General features: G+C 37.0%; 1 protein-coding gene and 1 long non-coding RNA gene across 5 annotated transcripts in view; one reads left to right on the top strand and one right to left on the bottom strand.

Annotated features, from left to right (window-relative positions):
• Positions 1–20,902, bottom strand: part of SLC12A6 (solute carrier family 12 member 6) — an 88,409-nt gene that overhangs the window by 40,053 nt on the left and 27,454 nt on the right. For 3 of the 4 annotated variants that reach the window (XM_025473347.3, XM_025473348.3, XM_025473350.3), the window contains one exon: positions 5,886–5,930. The exons of the other annotated variant lie outside the window; for it this stretch is intronic. In XM_025473347.3, the coding sequence (XP_025329132.3) occupies positions 5,886–5,930 (45 nt within the window). The remainder of the gene's footprint in view (positions 1–5,885; positions 5,931–20,902) is intronic. 4 annotated transcript variants of the gene reach the window in all.
• The window catches only part of LOC125754032 (uncharacterized), a 55,497-nt gene that overhangs the window by 29,821 nt on the left and 4,774 nt on the right, over positions 1–20,902 (top strand). The window lies entirely within an intron of this gene.

Genomic DNA, 20,902 nt, shown 5'->3' with positions numbered 1-20,902 from the left:
CTATTAAGCAATTCTCAGAGTAATGAGTTAGTTCACTAAAATACACTAATGGTGATCAATTAGTTTATTTTTATTTATCTTTAATTTTTAAAAAAAGGTTTTTATTTATTCATGAGAGAGAGGAGAGAGAGAGAGAGAGAGAGGCAGAGACACAGGCAGAGGGAGAAGCAAGCTCCCTGCAGGGAGCCCATTGTGGGACTCGATCCCAGTACCCTGGGATCACATGCTGAGCTGAAGGCAGATGCTCAAACACTGAGCCACGCAGGGGTCCCATCAATTACTTTTTTAAAGTGTCAATATGACCTCATAAATTTAAATATTGGATATATTTCAAATGAAATTATTTTCCTGCATCAGTTAAGAGGATTCATTCTTTAATCTCCTTTTTTTTCGGGGTGGGGGGGGCAGGGGAGGAGAGAGAATCTAAAGCAGGATCTGTCCAGTGCAAACCTGATTGGGGCAAGATCTTACAACCCTGAAACCATGACCCGAACAAAAATCAAGAGTCAGACGCCTAACTGACTGAGCCACCCAGGTACTCCTCATCTCCTTTTGTTAACACAATGAATCATATACATTGATTTTTAATGGTAAATCAACCATGTATTTCTGGCAGAAACCCAAACTGGTCACAGGGGTAATTAAAAAAAAATACATTGCTTGATTCAGATTGCAAATATTTCGTTTAGGACATCTGTATTCATAAATAAAACTGGCCTATACTTGTCTCATATTATCATTGCTAAGTTTTGGTATGAGAATTATGCAATCCTCAAACTGAGTCGGGAGTGTTTGTTTTCCTATTCCTTGAGAGCAACTGTAGAAGAGGAATTATTTTTCCTTGAATGTTTGGTAAAAATTATTGTAAAAATGCTAGGGCCCAAATGCAGCTCATTTGCTTACTTGCTTACTAAACTGTTTCAAATTAAAAATTATACACACACAAAGTTCATAAATCATAAATATATTCATTCCTCCATACAGCTTCTCCGCCTGACCCTGAGATTTATGAGAGATCTGATGAGTCAGTGGGAACAATAGATACATTAAAGTAACTGTGCCCTACTAACAGGAAGAACATTTAGAAGTCTGAAAGATGCTATTATAAATTCTATTCAGCAGGCAAGACAATTGAAGCAGTTTTTAACCTACCACGCCAAATTATGCTAGGCAAGATTTTCTTTTTTTAAGATTTTATTTTATTTATTTTAAAGATTTTATTCATTTATTCATGAGAGACACAGAGAGAGAGGCAGAGACACAGGCATAGGGAGAAGGAGGTTCCTTGCGGGGAGCCGGATGCGGTACTTGATCCCAGGACCCCGGGGTCACAACCTGAGCCAAAGGCAGACACTAAACCACTAAGCCACGCAGGTGCCCTTAAGATTTTATTTTTAAGTAACCTCTATATCTAAGGTGGGGGTCAAACTGCAACCCTATGGGATCCCTGGGTGGCGCAGCGGTTTGGCGCCTGCCTTTGGCCCAGGGCGCGATCCTGGAGACCCGGGATCGAATCCCACGTCGGGCTCCCGGTACATGGAGCCTGCTTCTCCCTCTGCCTATGTCTCTGCCTCTCTCTCTCTGTGTGTGACTATCATAAATTAAAAAAAAAATTAAAAAAAAAAAAAAAAACAAACTGCAACCCTAGATCAAGAGTCACATGCTCCACTGACTGAGCCAGCAACTTGCTCCTAAGCAAGATTTTTATAGACAGCTGGCAAGATTTTAATTCAAGTTGCGAATGCAACTGGAATTAAGGAACTGTAAGATGGCTGGAAAATATAATCCAAAAAATCATCTTTCTGCCTTGTGCAAACCTCTCCTCCTTTCTTCCTTCTTTCCTCCTCTTCCTCCTCCTCCTCCCCTTCTCCTTCCTCCTCCTTCCTCTCCTCCTTCTCCCCCTCCCTCTCCCCCTCCCCCTCTCTTCTTCTTCTTCTTCTTCCTCCTTCTTCTTTCTTCTTCTTTCTTCCTTCTTCTTCTTCTTCTTCTTAAAATAAGCCAGCCTTTTATGGATTTTGAGACTGTAGCTTAAACAAAGATACTCAGAAGGGTGCCTGGCCAGCTCAATCAGTAGAGCATGCAACTCTCAGGTTGGGAGTTCAAGCCCATGCTGGGTGTAGAGTTTACTTGAAAAAGAAAAAGAAAAAGAAAAAAAAGAAAAAGAAAAAGGAAAGAAAAGAAAGAAACTCAGGATGCGGCACAGAAGATGGTAGTTATTAAGAGCATTAGAAAAAAAGGAGAATTTCATCTTATCTAACGAACCTCAGAGGGAGCACCCAGGGTAGCAAGATGAACTTACCCGAGAATCTAGCCAGACAACTCTGGATAAATTCCCAGGTTTGTTCAAAATTGAATGCAAATGTAGGTTGCCAAATGAGATTCATGTCTAGAGTAGTCTCTCTGCAAATATTAGGGTTGTTAGCGAATACTAAGAGAAGTCTTCTTCACAATCGCATACCATTTCTTTTTGCCCACAATTCATTTACTATCTTTTACTACAAGTACTTCATTGGAAACAAAACCCAGCTTACACTGGAATGGTACCAACTCCCCTGATCATCCATTTCATTAGCTAAGTCCTTTCCTACCTCCATGACACACATGTTCCTGGCCAGATGATAAACCACTCTCAAATTCCTCTACTTGTTGGTGTACCAGAGACGGATGCAATTTAATAGTTTACGGGTGAAATGTACTTTCTGTGGTCTGCCTAAATCTTTCAATGAAACCTTAGTCATTCCTGGTCCAAATGTGAAATTTTTATATAGAGAATAATAATTTTGAACAGTCGAAATAAGCTATCCAATATAAAAGTCTAAATATTCACAATTTTTATCTGTGGTATTATATGCACAATGGAATATTCACAAAGAGAACAGTGCCAACCCCAATATCACAAGGCCATGACTCTTGAGAGCAGACTTCTAGTTATATGTTTATGTCAAACCATTTAACTAACAAATATTTATTGAGGCTTAGGGTGTCAGCTACTATTCCAGCACATAAACTTTCTCAAAGAAATGAGAATTAAGATCAGAAACTTATGTCCTTATCATAGAAAGAGCAGAAAAGGAGTATCCCAGTTTCTTTAACTAAGACCCTGAACCTGTAATAAGCAAACAAGTACTTTCCTTACTTTGGACTTAATAGCTTACACTTTATACAGCTGCTCTGCACACATTCAAACAGCTAAAAGTTCAGCAATGTACAAATCAAAATAGTCTCAAATCAACCATCATGCACCCCTGGTGTAAATGTAAATTGGACCAACCACTGTGAAAAAGTGTGGAGGTTCCTCAAAAAATTAAAAATAGAATTGCCATATGATCAAACAATTCTATTACTAGGTATTTACCCAAAGAAAATTAAGTTTGAAAAGACATATGTACCTCTATGTTTATTGCGACAGTATTTGCAATAGCCAAATACAGAAGCAACCCAAGTGTCCATCATTGAATGAATAGATAAAGCTTTACTTTGGGACGTATACTATTTTTATCCCCCTACCCTCTTTTTTAAAGATTTTATTTATTTATCCATGAGACACACACAGAGAGAGGCAGAGACACAAGCAGAGGGAGAAGCAGGCTCCTTGCAGGGAGCTCGATGTGGGACTTGATCCCAGATGCTCAACCACTAAGCCACCCAGATGCCCCTAAAGATGTGGTATTATATGCACAGTGAAATATTCAGTCATAAAAAAAATGAGATCTTGCCATGTGGAACAACATGAGTGGACCTAGAGGACGCTAGGCTAAGTGAAGTCTGGCAAAGAAAGACAAATACCACATGATTTCACTTACATGTTGTATATAAGAAGAAAACATAGGCAGCTGGGTGGCTCAGTTGGTTAAGTGTCCAACTCTTGATTTCGGCTCAAGTCATGACCTCAAGGTTGTGAGATTGAACCCTATGTCCCAGTATGGAGCCTGTTTAGGATTATCTCCCTCCCTCTGCCCACCTCCCACAAAAAAAGAAAAAAAAAAAAGTAAAGAAAAACAACCCTTAAGTACAAAGAACAAACTGGAGGTTTGCAGAGAGGAGGTGGGTGCATAGGGTGGGTAAAATACAGGGGATTAACAGCATAATTTATAAAGAAGTTGAACACTATGTTGTACACTTGAAACTAATGTAACATTGCATATGAACTATATTCAAATAAATTTTTTAATAGAAAAAAGTAACTTCCAGTTATAAAATAAGTCATGGAAATGAAAAGTACAGCATAGGGAATTATAGTCAGTAATACTGTAATAATGCTATATGGTGACAGATGGTGACTATATTTATCGTGGTGAGTACTGAGCAATGTATAAAATTGTCCAATCAATATAGCGTACACCTGAAACTAATATAACACTGTACATTAATTATACTTCAATGAAAACAAAGCAAAAACAAAAAACTCAACAAAAAATAAGCCTCAAATCAAAAGACACACACACACATACACACACAAAATGGCTGTTAATATATTTAAAAGCATTTAACCTCACTTATGATTAAAGAAGTACAAATAAAAACTAGAGATGCCATCCTCATCTGTTAAGAAAAGAAAAAGTTTTTTTTTTAAAGATGTATTTATTTATTTATTCATGATAGAGAGAGAGAGAGAGAGAGAGAGGCAGAGACACAGGAGGAGGAAGAAGCAGGCTCCATGCCAGGAGCCCGATGCGGTACTCGATCCCGGGACTCCAGGATCACACCCTGGGCCAAAGGCAGGCGCCAAACCACTGAGCCACCCAGGGATCCCCAGTAAAGAAAAAGTTTTAAGATTGATATTTGCTGCTTATGATAGAGATGTATCTTCTTTAAGGTATGTATACCCTTTGACCAAGGAGTTCTACTGTTAGGAATTTTTCCTTCAAATATACTGGCAATGAGAATGCAAGAATATATGTACAAGATGTTCACTGTAACAATTTTTAATGGTAAAACATCTGGAAATAAGTGGTCAAGAATAGGAAACTGGCTGTATAAAATTAGAACATGGAATATTATTCTATAACAAACAAGGAATAAGGCAAATCTTTATATACTGAAATGATACATCCAAGACAAAATGTTAAGTGAAACAAAATAAGTTACAGTCTGTAGAGTATAACTCCATGGATAGAAACAGGAAAGAAGATGGTCATATATTGTAAGAAAATGTGTAATTAAAAAGTCCTAAAAGAATTCCCAAGAAAGTGTCAATAATAAATATCTTGGGGGATAGAGGTGGGGTGGTGGGGAGAAGAGATACTTTAAAGGGTTTTATCTTACTTTTTTTCACATATACATTTTGTATTATCTGAATTCCTCATCAGAGTATGTATTATTTCTGTATTTTAAATTTTTATCAGTTCTGAGATGTGAAGTTCCTGTTAAATAACAAGCTTACTGAAATTTAAATATATGATCCCTAGAAGAAATAAATTTATTTATATAACTTATTTAACAGATAAAGAACTGAAACATCCTCTACATCTTGCTTATTAAGTTCAAGCTGTTTATGAAGTACTTTCAGTAATCAAAAAAGAGGGTGATAAAAGACCACGAAAAATAATAAAAAGGGCAAAGTAACAGCAAATTCTAAGATATGATAGAGTATTATAGTATCTTTTTGATAAAATTATCTTGGAAAAAAGAAGCTCTAATTCTTACAGACTTTTCTTTTTAAAACATAGATAATGTAATTGACTTTCAAATGGAACTACATTAGGTTTTAGTCAATTGTAGAAGTAGTTTCCTGAAACTTACCAAGTTGGGAATAGATACAGCAGGAAAAAGGTTGAGGAGTGAAAAGTAGAAGAGGAGGGGATAGAAAATAAGAGTAACCTCTGTTAGTACAGGCAAGAAAAGGGTGATTTTAGAGAAGGTCAATCCCCACAGTAATACTATACCTAACAGTTGGCTGTGTTCCCCTGTGATGGAGTTCTGACTCGGGTCTGAAAAACAAACAATTGAAAAGAAAAGAAAAAATGAATGACCAAAACAAATAATTTCTTAAAAATCAGCAACAAAAGTCAACCAAGGAAATAAGCAGAAAAGCCAAAGCAAAAGCTTTTTTAATGCTCAAAAAAACATTAATAAAAGAATGAAAAGAAACTATTATAAAAAATAATCACAACTTTTTTGAAAAGTTAAGCAACAAAATTATCATGTGACCCACTAATTCCACTCTTAGGCATATACTCAAAAGAACTGAAAACAGGGACTTGACAATATATATAGCAGCATTACTCACAATAACCAAAAGGTGGAAACAACCCACGTGTCCTTCAACAGATATATGGATAAACAATAATGTGGCATACATATAAAATGGGATATTATTCAGCCATAAAAAAGAAAACAAAGTCCAGATAAACACTACAACATGGATGAACCTTGAAAATCCTTGAAAATATGCTAAGGGCAAGAAGCCAGAAGCAGAAGGACAAATATTGTATAATTCCATTTAAAATAAATATTGAGAAAAAAGTATATTCAAAAGATAACCACAAATTTGACCAAGCAGTAGTAGTTCCATAAAGTAGTACGATTTGGGGCTTACCACATGGGTTACATTTTCTCTTTTTTATTTTTTTATTTTTTTACTTTTTTTTTTTTTTTTTTTTTTACATTTTCTCTTTAATGACAAAGGAACATATGGTCATATAGCTCAAAGTCAAGACATAAGTATAACACTCATTACTACTAGCAGTAATATTCTGATTTGACTTCATGATGAAACGACTAAACTGACTTCTAGAAATATCTAGTTCTTCTAATCTATAATAAAATTAGTGGCAATAAGCCAAGTTCCTAAAGCAAGAGATTTTTTTTTATAATAAACTTATTTTTTATTGTTCAATTTGCCAACATACAGAATAACACCCAGTGCTCATCCCGTCAAGTGCCCCCCTCAGTGCCCGTCACCCCTTCACCCCCACCCCCCGTCCTCCTCCCCTTCCACCACCCCTAGTTCGTTTCCCAGAGTTAGGAGTCTTTATGTTCTGTCTCCCTTTCTGATATCTCTTACCCATTTCTTCTCCCTTCCCTTCTATTCCCTTTCACTATTATTTATATTCCCCAAATGAATGAGAACATATAATGTTTGTCCTTCTCCAATTGACTTATTTCACTCAGCGTAATACCCTCCAGTTCCATCCACGTTGAAGCAAATGGTGGGTATTTGTCGTTTCTAATGGCTGAGTAATATTCCATTGTATACATAGACCACATCTTCTTTATCCATCATCTTTCGATGCACACCGAGGCTCCTTCCACAGTTTGGCTATTGTGGACATTGCTGCCAGAAACATCAGGGTGCAGGTGTCCCGGCGTTTCATTGCATCTGTATCTTTGGGGAAAATCCCCAGTAGTGCAATTGCTGGGTCATAGGGCAGGTCTATTTTTAACTCTTTGAGGAACCTCCACACAGTTTTCCAGAGTGGCTGCACCAGTTCACATTCCCACCAACAGTGTAAGAGGGTTCCCCTTTCTCCGCATCCTCTCCAACATTTGTGGTTTCCTGCCTTGTTAAGTTTCCCCATTCTCACTGGTGTGAGGTGGTATCTCATTGTGGTTTTGATTTGTATTTCCCTGACGGCAAGTGATGCAGAGCATTTTCTCATGTGCATGTTGGCCATGTCTATGTCTTCCTCTGTGAGATTTCTCTTCATGTCTTTTGCCCATTTCATGATTGGATTGTTTGTTTCTTTGCTGTTGAGTTTAATAGGTTCTTTATAGATCTTGGAAACTAGCCCTTTATCTCATACGTCATTTGCATATATCTTCTCCCATTCTGTAGGTTGTCTTTGAGTTTTGTTAACTGTATCCTTTGCTGCTAATGCAAGAGATATTGACAATCATCATTTAACAACTAAGCACTTGCTTATTTTAAAGGCTTGAAAAGCATTAAGGGCTAAATATGGAAAAGACTTTGAGCTCCAGTTTTCTCAAAGATTAAGTCTCTTGAGATACTGAGGATTACTTCTGGCTTCCCTAAATGTCTCTGAGGAACAAAAATAATTATAGACCAGGGGAGTCTATGAACAAATGGGTAAAAGGTTACATCTTTATTTTCACTAACCTATAATTGGAGTTTAGTATTTTCTCCAAGTATGATGTCACCAACAAACTACCTAAAAGTACCTATGCTTTGTCAACATTAAACATCTGATTTTTCATATCACATTACAATTGTTCTACATAACTCATAATGGCTTTTAGGTACAATGCTACTTTGAAATTATGGTAGTTATTAAAAGGCTGCTAGGTCTTCTTCAATGCATTGATAAAAAAAAAACCCACTTATATTATTAGATCACAAACTTAATATTTTGATAACTGTATTTTAATATAAGAGGGTTCTTTTTAATCCTATATATGTATATGTATTTATATGCATGTGCAATACTTTACACATTTAAAAACATTTCTGAAAAGGAATTTGTAGACTTGAGACTGCTAAAGAAGTCTCAGATACAAAAAAGATTTAGAATTACAGTTTTAAACAAAATTCAAGTAATATTTTTGATAGTGTTTATAATAAATGCTTTCATATATAATCTAATTAAATCTAACACTTTAAGCACCCCACACAGAAAGAAACAATCAGAATACTAAACAAATTCTGGTTTCTGATGTACACAGTACATACTATAGTATACTTTACATAGTCAAATTAAGGAGGAAATAAGGTAGAAACCTGGTTGATACAACTAAAGTTTTAAATGCTATGTGAATGTTTTTTTTTAGATTTTAGATTAGGAATCCCTAATTTGGTTTTTAAAAATATATTCTAGGGCAGCCCTGGTGGCTCAGGGGTTTAGCGCCGCCTGTAGCCCAGGGCATGATCCTGGAAACCCTGGATGGAGTCCCATGTCAGGCTCTCCACATGGTGCCTGCTTCTCCCTCTGCCTGTGTCTCTGCCTCTCTCTCAATCTCTCTCTCTGTGTCTCTATCAATAAATTAAATAAATAAATAAATAAATAAATAAATAAATAAATAAATAAATAAATAAGATATTCTAAGTTTTTATTTATTTATTTATTTATTTTTTTTATTTATGATAGTGAGAAAGAGAGAGAGAGAGAGGCAGAGACATAGGCAGAGGGAGAAGCAGGCTCCATGCACCGGGAGCCCGACGTGGGATTCGATCCAGAGTCTCCAGGATCGAGCCCTGGGCCAAAGGCAGGCGCTAAACCGCTGCGCCACCCAGGGATCCCAATATTCTAAGTTTTTATAGTTTCAGATATTTTTCTCAACATACCACCAAATAGATTCTGGTTTTTAAATTTAAACTCATCTTATTTCCTATAGAAATAAACAGCATGGGTTTGTGCATAACACCAAGTAGGAATAACAGTTCTATAATATATTAGTCTATTAGATTCATATCTCTCTTATACATACACACACACACACACACACACACACAGGATAAACTGGGCCCTATCATCATAGAAAAGCAGGTGTCTAGGCAGCATGGAAGAAGGAGTAGAGAAAGAATCAGATTTTTAGAACCAGAAGAACTATGGTCATCATCTAGCTCTACTCTAGTGACTCCAAAGGAAAAGTTGGAAGAATTATCAGCACCATCTGTGTTTTTTTTTTCCCTAAAACTATACCAATAACCCTTCTCCAGATTCTGATTCCCAGATACTGTCATTAATGGGAATGCCTTTTATGTATGTATGTTGGTATGCGACAAAGTTGAGAACCTCTTAATATTTATAATAGGGGCACCTGCGTGGCTCAGTCAGTTAGGTGTCTGCCGTCAGCTCAGGTCATGGTCCCAGGGTCCTGGGATGGAGCAAACCACATCAGGCTCCCTGTTTGGCGGGGAGTCTGCTTCCCCTTCTCCTTCTGCCCCTCCCCACCTGCTTGTGCTCTCACTGGCTCTCTCTCTAATGAATACATAAAAAGTCTTTTAAAAATATTTATGGTTGAGAAGATGAATGCTGTTAATACGTGACCAAAGACATGGCAAACCATTGTCAAAGAGAAAGCCTAGAGAGATAGTCTGAATCTTTTGAGGACCTATCTTCATGTTTCTGGATACTCTAACTTTTTTGTCCTAAAATTAAGAATAGTCTAAAACAAGTTATTTAGAATTGCTGGAGAATCTATGAATAAAAACAGAAAAACATCTCAGATAATTCAGGCAGAATAGGTATGATTTTAGATGGGAAAATACCAATGATTTTTTTCTTACAAATTACCTCCTTCTATACTATATATACTTCCTTGCCTTCTAAGCTGTGCACATGCCATAAGTGCACTTTCTAGTCAAGCCAGGACTCTTTGAACACCCTCCTATCAGAGATGAGTAGAAAGAAGTCTTTCGTGTAGTTCCCTACAAGTTCAACTTAGATTTTTGCTTTTCATGTTTTATAAATGAAAGAAGGCAGGGCAACTTTTACTTGATACTTATTTTGTAATTTGAAGATTAACCTCCAAGAACCTGCAAATACTTCACTGATACACATAAAACTCAAAACAAGGGCAAATCTAGGAGTAAACAGGTTCATGAACCCACTAGAATGAAATTAGCCTTGCCTATAAAAATCACAATTGGTAAGCTACTTTAAATTGAGGGGTGTTTCTGGGTATGCAATCCAAATGACCTAATCCAAATGCTAACACTGCTCTGAGATATGTCTGGCATCTTTCTATTGTCTTGTCTCAACTCTCCCATTTAACATTTTTCCTGCTTAAGTCACCGGTGAGGACACACCCAAGTTTGCTGAAGACTGGGAGTTGTTCTAAACATTACTCAAAATGACATTTATTTTAACCAAATTACTTCCTGTAATAAAAACAACTTGCCAATAATGTAACTATTTTTTACCTTTGATGGCCTTCATAAACTAAGCTATGCATGGTATGTTATAATTCAGAAGGTTATACGAGGTGATACTTAAAAGCCTGTGATTCTTTACCAGTCAAAATGGTAGTTCCAACAGAAACATGTACCTTTGCACATGTAAATACAATCAGAAAAATGACCTGAAAGTATTTCCTTGTAACAATAATGATACAGCTTTACAAATGTGCACTTTATCTTGGGTAAATGGTAGAATGGAGATTTTATTTAGTTTCTTGCCATGTGCCTTGGAGGATAGAGAGAAAAATGATTGTGGGATATACTCACTTGCAAACCTGACCCTGTAAATAGTTTTTCTGAAGAGCTTTATTATCTCCCTTAGTTTGCTCATAGCAATAGCCTTTTACTGATTTGCTTTGCTAATCACTTCATCTACCTTTCTGGGTAGAGAACTGGAAACAAATAAAGGCTAGCTTGTACCTTGTGTCCAAAACTCAGCATAGGTTTTAGTCTAAAGTCGGTATCAGCCATGTCATTAAACAGCACAATCAAAAGTGGAAATTGTTAGGCCTGATTATCTAGAAAAAGAAGTAGGTATGACCAAATCCATATACATGAGGACAATCAGCTCATTATGCTACTGTCTATATTATCTAGACATACCTCGAAAACCTATTTCAGGATACAAAATACCTAAAATCACCAGTCTTAACACATTCCTAATTTTCTGCACTCCAACTTTTTTTTTTTTTGCCCCACCCCTGCACTCCAACTTTTAAAAAATCAAAGTAGTAGTATTGTAAGAAACCATTTTGACTCAGAATTAGGCAAAATGTATTAAAAATTACTCAAAGACAATTACTCTAACATTTACATTAATTAGATTCTGTCTCTCTGAAGGGGTACTTATTGTGCTGAGAAACCCAACAAGGAAGACAAGGTAAATTACCTTGTTCATTACATTGTAATAAAGTAAAAAAAAAAAAAAAGCCTATCTTCTTTATATACATTTTGAACTTATTACAATAAGACCAGAAAGACCTAGAAAATTTACATGTGATTAATTGGATTTAAATAAATAACTGGGTGAAAAACATAAGGCAATTGTAGGCAAAATAATTTAGCTATGAGATGTAAATGTAAAGCAACACATAGAGAAGTTAATAAATCACTATTAGTTCTTCATGTTTCTAGCCTACCCAACAAAGGAGAGTCAAAAGATCCTTACCTGAATTTTTATTATAATAAGAACATAATTTTTAAAATATTTAGAATATACATCTGTCAAAAAACATGATTTCTGCTAGGACATAGTCTAATCCAAACCATCAGTCATGCAAGTGATTTGTGCAGACAGCTAACAATGGAGAATGAGCTATTGCAGCAATGAACCAAGGACTGTACTTCCTATACCATGCATATTTCTTAGTTTATTAAGAGAGATTTGCTGAGAAAATGATTTGGGCTAGGGGTGGCAAATAAACTTGGCAAATATATGTAGCAGTCAAATTCCTATAATGTTTAATTTCTCAGACCCTTCAATATGCTAATAATTACCTAACTAATCTCCAAAAGAAGAATATTTATCATTCTTAAATATATCTCAGAAGAGATAACTCACTTATCACCAAACATCCTATATAATTAGTAATCTATTATATATACTCTGAGAAGTGTTCAACTCATTCATTTCAATATACTAAGGTTAAAAGATAACTTCCTGAATCATCATTCCCATTTACTCACTCATTTCACTTAGTATCACCATTAAACCAGTATTCTCCAAATTTGCCCAGTCAAAAGAATCATCTCGAGTTATTTGTTATACAACAAATGCCTGGATCACATGACCATAATGACTTGATCTCATGGGCAAAGCCTGAGATTCTGCTGTTTTATGAAGGATCCAGATGATTACTACATATCTTCATTCACCAATTCAATTAGTGAATGATTAAGAAGTCCCAGGCATTAGGGATAGAGCAAAAAATAATAAGACAAATTCCTGCTCTCATAAGAGAAATAAAGAATAAAAGAAAATAAGATTATTTTCTAGCATTTATCATAAACCAAAATTAAGCACAATGAGTAAGAAAGTGGCTTTAAAAAGTCCTCAAACTAGGTAGCAGATGCATGCTGTAGTATTGTAAACCATGGTAAAGAGTATAAATTTTATTCTAAAAGTGAGGTGAAACAATTGGAAGGTTTTAAATAGCAAGAGAGGTCTCATTAGCTTTTTAAAAGATGCAGGCTGCAGGGTGAAGAATGGACTGTGGAGGGAGCAAGAGCAGAAATGAGGAAAGCAATTAGGAGTCTACTCCAGGAATCTTAGGAAGACATGGTAATGGCCATGGTAAAGACTGGTGAAATCCATGGTGGAGAGTGTGATAATATCTTCCAGAAGGAGTACTCTTGAGCTAGTCTTCATAGGTAATGTCCATGTTACTCTAAATTTTTAGTTCTTTCATTCATATACCCAACAAAATTTTTTGAGCACCGTCTACAAGCAAAACACTATTCTAATTACTACAAATGTAGCAAAATCCTTGCCATCCAAGAGCTCACATGATCAAAGAGCAACATGTATGTCAAGAGTGATGAGTTCTGGGCATCTGGGTGGCTCAGTGGTTGAGCGTCTGCCTTTGGCGCAGGTCGTGATCCTGGGTCCTGGGATAGAGCCCTGCATCAGGTGCCCTGCAGGGGGCCTGCTTCTCCCTCTGCCTGTGTCTCTGCCTCTCTGTGTGTCTCTAATGAATAAATTAAATCTTTAAAAAAAAAAAAAAAAAGGTGATGAATTCTAAAACCAACCAAAAAGCAGAGTAAGAGAATGCAGAAGATTTGTGGGGGAATGGTTTGTGTGCTAGTTTAGATACTGAATCTAAAAAAAAGTCTCTCAGATAATGTGATATTTAACCAGAAACTTGAAGTGAGGTATCTGGTCATACAAATATCTGTAGGAAGAACATTCTAAACAGAGGGAATGGTTAGTGTAAAGACCCTGAAACAGGTGCATGTTGGCATGTTCAATGAACAGCAAGGAGGCCTGTTACTAAAGGGAACTGGGTAAAAGTGACAGAACATGGGATAAGACATGGATATGTGTGAGGGAAAGACAACACAGATCATGTGGGGCCTTGTAGGGCACAGTAAGGACTTTGGGTTTTACTTTGAGTGAGCTAGAAAGTCATCGGAAGGTTTTGATTTATGCTTTAATATGATCACTCTGGCTGCTGTCTAAAGAATAGATAGGAAGGAAGGAAGGAAGCAAGCAAGCAAGCAAGCAAGCAAGAGGGGCATATAGAAGGCTTTTACAATGGTCCAAGAAAAGGTAAGGGTAGTTTGGATCATATCAGAAGTACCAGAGCTTGGTAAGTGGTCAGAGGCTCGGTATGCTTTAAAGGAAGGATTCACCAGGTTAGCATACTAACCTTGACTGGAGACGGTGGGGTAGGGTAGGAAGAAAACGAATCAAAGTTTTTTCCAAGAGCAACTGGACATACAGAGATGCCGTTTCCCGAGTTGTGGGAGACTGAGAGGAGGCACTGTGACAGCTGTGCAGCTGTCCTGGAGTAAATTTGAGGCACCAAGAAAAAAGAACACAAGATCTCAAAGCAGATTAAGTTCAGGTGAGATCCTAGCTCTATATATGCTATTCATGTAACTCTGCAAAAATGCTTCAATATTTCTTAGTCTTAATTTACTATCTATGCAACAGGAATCATACTACATCACAGAAAGTTATTGTGAGGATTGGAGATGGTAGATACTCATTCATTTTTTTTAAAGATTTTATTTATTTATTCAGAGAGAGGGAGAGACACGCAGAGACACAGACAGAGAGAGAAGCAGGCTCCATGCTGGGGGCCTGACGTGGGACTCGATCCTGGGTCTCCAGGATCACACCCCGGGGCTGCAGGCGGCGCTAAACCGCTGAGCCACTGGGGCTGCCCTAGATACTCATTTAATGGTAACTATTCCAAAAATTGAGATGAGCCATGAAATGACCCTTAAGAAAAATAATAAAATCTGTAGGGCTGCAAATAATTGTGACTAAATTAGAATTTATTTATTTATTTATTTATTTTTTTTTTTTCTAAATTAGAATTTAGATAGCTGGAGTTCTTTTTTAGAACTTTAAACATTTTGTAGTACAACGGTACTTAGAGTAATATGGGTGAATCCTTGGATTGATATACCCATTGACTTAAAATTGTACAGTTAAATGATGCTTATATTAAGTCACACTTGTCTTATTTTGAAATTTTTTTTTTTTTTTTTTTTTATAAATTTTTATTTATTTATGATAGTCACACACAGAGAGAGAGAGAGAGAGAGAGGCAGAGACACAGGCAGAGGGAGAAGCAGGCTCCATGCACCGGGAGCCCGATGTGGGATTTGATCCCGGGTCTCCAGGATCGCGCCCTGGGCCAAAGGCAGGCGCCAAACCGCTGCGCCACCCAGGGATCCCTTATTTTGAAATTTGATACATTGATAGTTTAGACTAAATATGCATTAACATATGATTTGGGATTTTTTTTGATAATTACAATAGTAATTGTCCAAGAGTATCTGGATTACATTCCCATACAAGTTTATTAATGACTCCTATTAAAAAAAACAATAACAATTCAATAAGTTTTAAATATACCTAAAACTGTGTTGGGTACTATAGGAAATAAAAGAATGAGCGTAAGGTACTTCCTGACATTAAGAAGCTCACAATCTAGTTAAAGAGTCACATTCAACTTAAGAAACTAAAAAAGAATGGCAGTAATAATAGTATTTTATATTTAATAACATTTTACAGTTTTTAAAATATTTTCACATATTTCATTTGATTCCCATGATAACTCTGTCACATAGATAGGAAACATATAAAGAAGCTAAAGCTAAGTTAGGGTCAATGGTTTGGCCAGAGTATACGCAGAGTAAATTTCCTGGATTCTGATTCTCTACATTATGCTGGTCATAAAACATAGGTAACAAGAATGAATATTAGTAATATAGGTAACTCTTCATTATCCAGTAAAATATATTAGGAAATTACAACAAGGCATTTATGAAATAATTAAATTACAAATCAGCAAAATATATACATATTTTGCATAGCACAAACAGTGGTCATTAAAAACACTACTTATCCCAATAAGATGCACCGCTTCCCCTTGATTGCTTTTTTTTTTTTTTTAACAGGCTAAGAGTCTCTGCTTGGCAACAGTATCTAGCAAGATTAATACCATTTATATTAAATCTATCTTTAGTTTATTCTCTATTTATAGAGTGGCAAGCAGCTGGTATTTCATTTAGTAATAAAGGTCCTCTCAGTGATTTAAGATAAAATATTAAATGCAAAGACATGAAAATGGAAAGATTATAAAGGCAGTCTTTAAATGACTCAATTTAGGGAACTTTCCTATTATCATACCAAATCCACACAGCAGGCCTGTGAGGAAGAATTATTCCCATGTTTCAGAAGAAACTAGCTCAGAGAAAGCTGGAATGATTTGCCCAAGGCAATAGAGCCCATAATCTGTGCTGAGGAGAGGAGCAACATAGGCAGTATGAGTTCTAAGTAGAACTTTTAAAAACCTTAAAAATCATGGAGACCTCAAGATCATAGGAGCAGAATTAACATGGCACGTGTCTGAGATGGTCTGGTTAGAAGGGTTGGGTTGTATTAGCAAAAGTCTTAAGTCTAAAGCAGATGGAAAACAATTGAAATCCTCTATATAGAAGTCTCAAAACAAATCCAGTGTTTTAGGCAAGGAAACAAGTGCAATATGCAAAACAAAATGAATGCCAGAGTTATTAGAGGTGGCAGGCATAACATCAGACCACTGTAATGTATCCATGTGCTAATGCCCATCTCTAACATGGTCTCTAGGATCACTAATATTAATTCAACTGATACTCTGAATGCCTACCATAGGTCAGGTACTGTGCTAGGTACTACAGATACAAAGAAAGTTACCCAGGGATGCCTGGATGGCTCTGTAGTTGAGTGTCTGCCTTCGGCTCAGGGAGTGATCCCAGAGTCCTGGGATCGAGTCCCACATTGGGCTCCCCATAGGGAGCCTGCTTCTCCCTCTGCCTGTGTCTCTTCCTCTCTCTGTGTGTCTCCTCATGAATAAGTAAATAAAATTTTTTAAAAATTTAAAAATTAAAAAAAAAACGAAGAGAGTTACCCTTTCTTCTACAGAAAGGGTAGAGAGGAATTCCTTTAGAGAGGAATTATACAGTTATGAAACAATAAAAATAACTGTTACAGTAGGTACAAATATTGTGGGAATCAAAAAAGAAAGAAAACAAAATAAAGCAGTCAGGGATGGTATCAAGGAAATAACAGAGGTAAATCTTGAAGGATGGATAGTTTATCAAAAAGCAGAAAGGTGAGAGAAATGGAGAAGGGGAGACTTTTTTTTTTTAAGGATTTTATTTATTCATGAGACACACACACACACACACACACACACACACACACACATACACACAGAGGCAGAGGGAGAAACAGGTTCCTTGCGGGGAGCCCAGTGTGGGACTGGATCCCAGGATCCAAGGATCACACCCTGAGCCGAAGGCACTCAACCACTGAGCCACCCAGGCGTCCTGAACAGGGGAGACATTCTAAACAGGATTAACAGTCAGGACATAGATAATGGAGAAATTCTAGAAACATATAGGAACTATTATGCCTAATAATATACCTTTAGATAATATCAGGTATATACTACAACCAATAAACAATGATATATAATGTAATATTATGTATTAGCCTATAGTATCATGCATATAAATATATTGTACCTCATATACAACACTTAAGTTGACAGAAATGAAGAATGCTGTCATTGACCCAAAATAAGTGGGTAATAAGAACCAGTCAGCATACATGTTTCCAACTTCCCTGCCCTCATTTACCAAATCTAGTCAACTTCTATATCCATCTCTTCTTTTCTCCTGCACTGCCATAATTTTAATTTAGATTCTTGTCCTTTCCAGCCTGAACCATGAAATAGCTCAATTACTTTCCCTGCCAATTCTCCCATTTTCAAACAATCTTGCATTTTCCTTCATGCTAATAATCCTAAAATCCTGCCTTTATTAAGTTCCTTCATTGCTTAAAAAACCAAACACTTTCAAAGGTCTCCTAATAACAGTGCCAGGAGTCGCCAACAATTTTGTGAAGAAATGATCATTCGCATTTATTTATTTATTTATTTATTTATTTATTTATTTATTTATTTATTTTTAATTTTTATTTATTTATGATAGTCACAGAGAGAGAGAGAGAGAGAGGCAGAGACATAGGCAGAGGGAGAAGCAGGCTCCATGCACCGGGAGCCTGATGTGGGATTCGATCCCGGGTCTCCAGGATCGCGCCCTGGGCCAAAGGCAGGCGCCAAACCGCTGCGCCACCCAGGGATCCCCATTCTCATTTATTTATATCCAGACATCGTGTGTGCGTACCAGTTCAAGTCCCTCCAAGGAAAGGAAAGGACTGCCTTTGTAGGTTCTGCCTCCATTCGTACTATGATTTCTCAGGCTGGGTGGGCATGGGGGTGCTGGTGGTAGCCGAGGCTAATGGATTCAACACCTATAAATACACACTGGTTTATTTTTTTGGATCCCTTGGCTTACAAGATGAACTCCAAAAACCTCATCCTAGCTTTCAGGTCCTTTAATAATCTTGCACTAGCTTTCTTTTCTCTAACCTTATCATTTGCTGGGGTTTGAACTCATGATGACCTCGAGACCTGAGCTGAGATGAAGAGTTGAATGCTTAACCAACTGAGCCACCCAGGCATGACATAGATCCTTTTATCGTTCATTACATCAGTTTTTCCATTGAAAGTGTCCTTTTCTTTCTTTTCCACTTACCTGAATCCTATGTCCTTTAAAGGGCCTAATCAAGTGCTTCTTTGTTTAGAACTATCCTGAGGTTTAATTTTCTGTTAGCTTTAACCTTCCTCTCAATTGTTGGGCATATACTACCTTATTATATTTTCATTAATCAACCTACTAATTCAAAGAATATTTACTAAGCACCTGCAAGTGTCAATACTATATGCCAGGCACTTGGGGATACACAACAGAACACAGTCGCTACCCTTTGGGATTTACAGCACATATGGGTAAAACAATTAACATTATGGTGATTAAAGCACTATAGAGTAGAGGTATATAGATAAAGAGATATGGGAGTGTGTAAAATACATTACATTCCCTGAAGAATATAATGGAGAGGCCATCAAGGAAGAAGTTTGAAGTTTGAACTCAGTCTTAAGGGGATTGTTAAGTTGGAATGCTCTAGATCATGAAGGCACATGTATGACTTGGTAAGCAGAAGAGACTTGATTCTGCAGGCAATGGGGAGACAATACAGTGTTTTAAATGGGAGAGTAAAAGGATGAGATTTATATTTGAGAAAAATTCCTCTGGTACATACTATAAGGATGGCTTTAGGAGGCTAGACAAGAAATGACAATGAACTATCCTGAGTATAGCAGCAGTGAGGATGAAGAGAAGGGGAGAGATCTGAGAAATATTTGGGAGACTAAAGGGTCAACAATTGGCAAAAAAGAGGGAAATAGAGAGGGAGAGGGAAGAGACAGACTATTTTAATACACTGAGGGGAAAGGGTCAATATATATATTTTTAAAGATTTTATTTATTTTATTCATAGACACACAGAGAGAGGCAGAGACACAGACAGAGGGAGAAGCAGGCTCCATGCTGGGAGCCCGATGTGGGACTCAATCCCGGGTCTCCAGGATCACATCCCAGGCTGCAGGCTGCGCCAAACCGCTGCGCCACCAGGGCTGCCCAGAAAGGGTCAATATAGAAAACACAGGATAGAGAGGGGGCAAGCAAAGTTCTAGACCAAAGGTGTATGGATGAGTATTAAATAAGAATGAAGAATGTAAAGGATAGATGTCAATATGGATGTTGGGAAGAGGCGTTTTGGAATTACAGTGTACTCTAACAAGTACAAGTTCAGTCATTTTCTGAATATAAGAGAATAGAGGATTGGGGGCTTAACAAGCATTTTAAGTTTTGTGAAGAATTTAAGAAAAAAAAGAATTTAAGAGAAAGGAGACTGACTAGGATTATTTATAACAATTTCTAAATAGTGTTAACAGTACAGTTGGAGTTGGAAATTGTGAATTTTTGGTGGCACCAATTTTCATAGCTGTGAGATAACGCACCCTCGTGTCCCCACCCCAGCAACACAGCTGCCAAGATTAACAAGAAGAAGAAAAAGTAAATGAAAAAAAATTTTGTTAAAGAAAAGATAAAAAGAGCAAAGGCCCAATAAATCAATCTAAGGTTGGGGGCTGGGAGGTGGGCAGGGTCAGGGTCCTTCTGCCCATTTAAAGTACTTGAGGGCAAGAAATTTAGTGTTGTTGTGACAATTATAGTTCTTTGTAACATAGTGCTATCTTGCATTCTATAAAACACTCAATGTTTGTTAATTGACTGATGATGAACTGATTTCAAAGAAAAATGTCCAGAGATAGAAATTCAAGACTAATTTCAATAAAAAGTTAGTGATAGAAATAAAAGCTGCAATAGACCTAGAACCAGGACCAGTCAGGAGTCTTATCTAAGCCACCCAGCCTGACTCTTGCAGCAGGGGCCCTTGGTCGTTCAGGGAGGGGGACATATACTGATGTTGGCAGAGGTGAAACTGATGGCACTGGGGACAACGGGCTCTGGGTAGAAGTGGAAGGAAACACTAGGTTATACAGGCAGAGCTGCCACTATTGCTGGGCGCTCATCAAAAATACCCTTCAAGTTCTCGTGCATATGCCAAGTATAAGCACTAGATTAATAGAGACCCCTGAGGAAACCAGTGCTGTCTAGAAGTGTGTTCCAAGCAAGAGAAATGTTCTTAGAAAGCCCCTTTTATTATTTGGGCTTCTGATTTGTAAAATGATGATGACATCTAGAACATATAAATTATGTTTTAAACTCATCTGAATAACTCAGTTGTGCTGAAACTCTTCATTTAGGAGTAAATCCACCAGGAGTTGAACTCATCTATGAAGAAGAGAGTTGTGATTTTAACACATAATCAGTAAAACGTGGGAGACATAGCAACTG

The sequence above is a fragment of the Canis lupus genome, chromosome 30, assembly GCF_003254725.2.
Source record: "Canis lupus dingo isolate Sandy chromosome 30, ASM325472v2, whole genome shotgun sequence".
Classification (NCBI taxonomy): Eukaryota; Metazoa; Chordata; class Mammalia; order Carnivora; family Canidae; genus Canis; species Canis lupus.
Note: the sequence above shows the minus strand (reverse complement) of the source record. Positions and strands in the feature narration are given on the sequence as shown.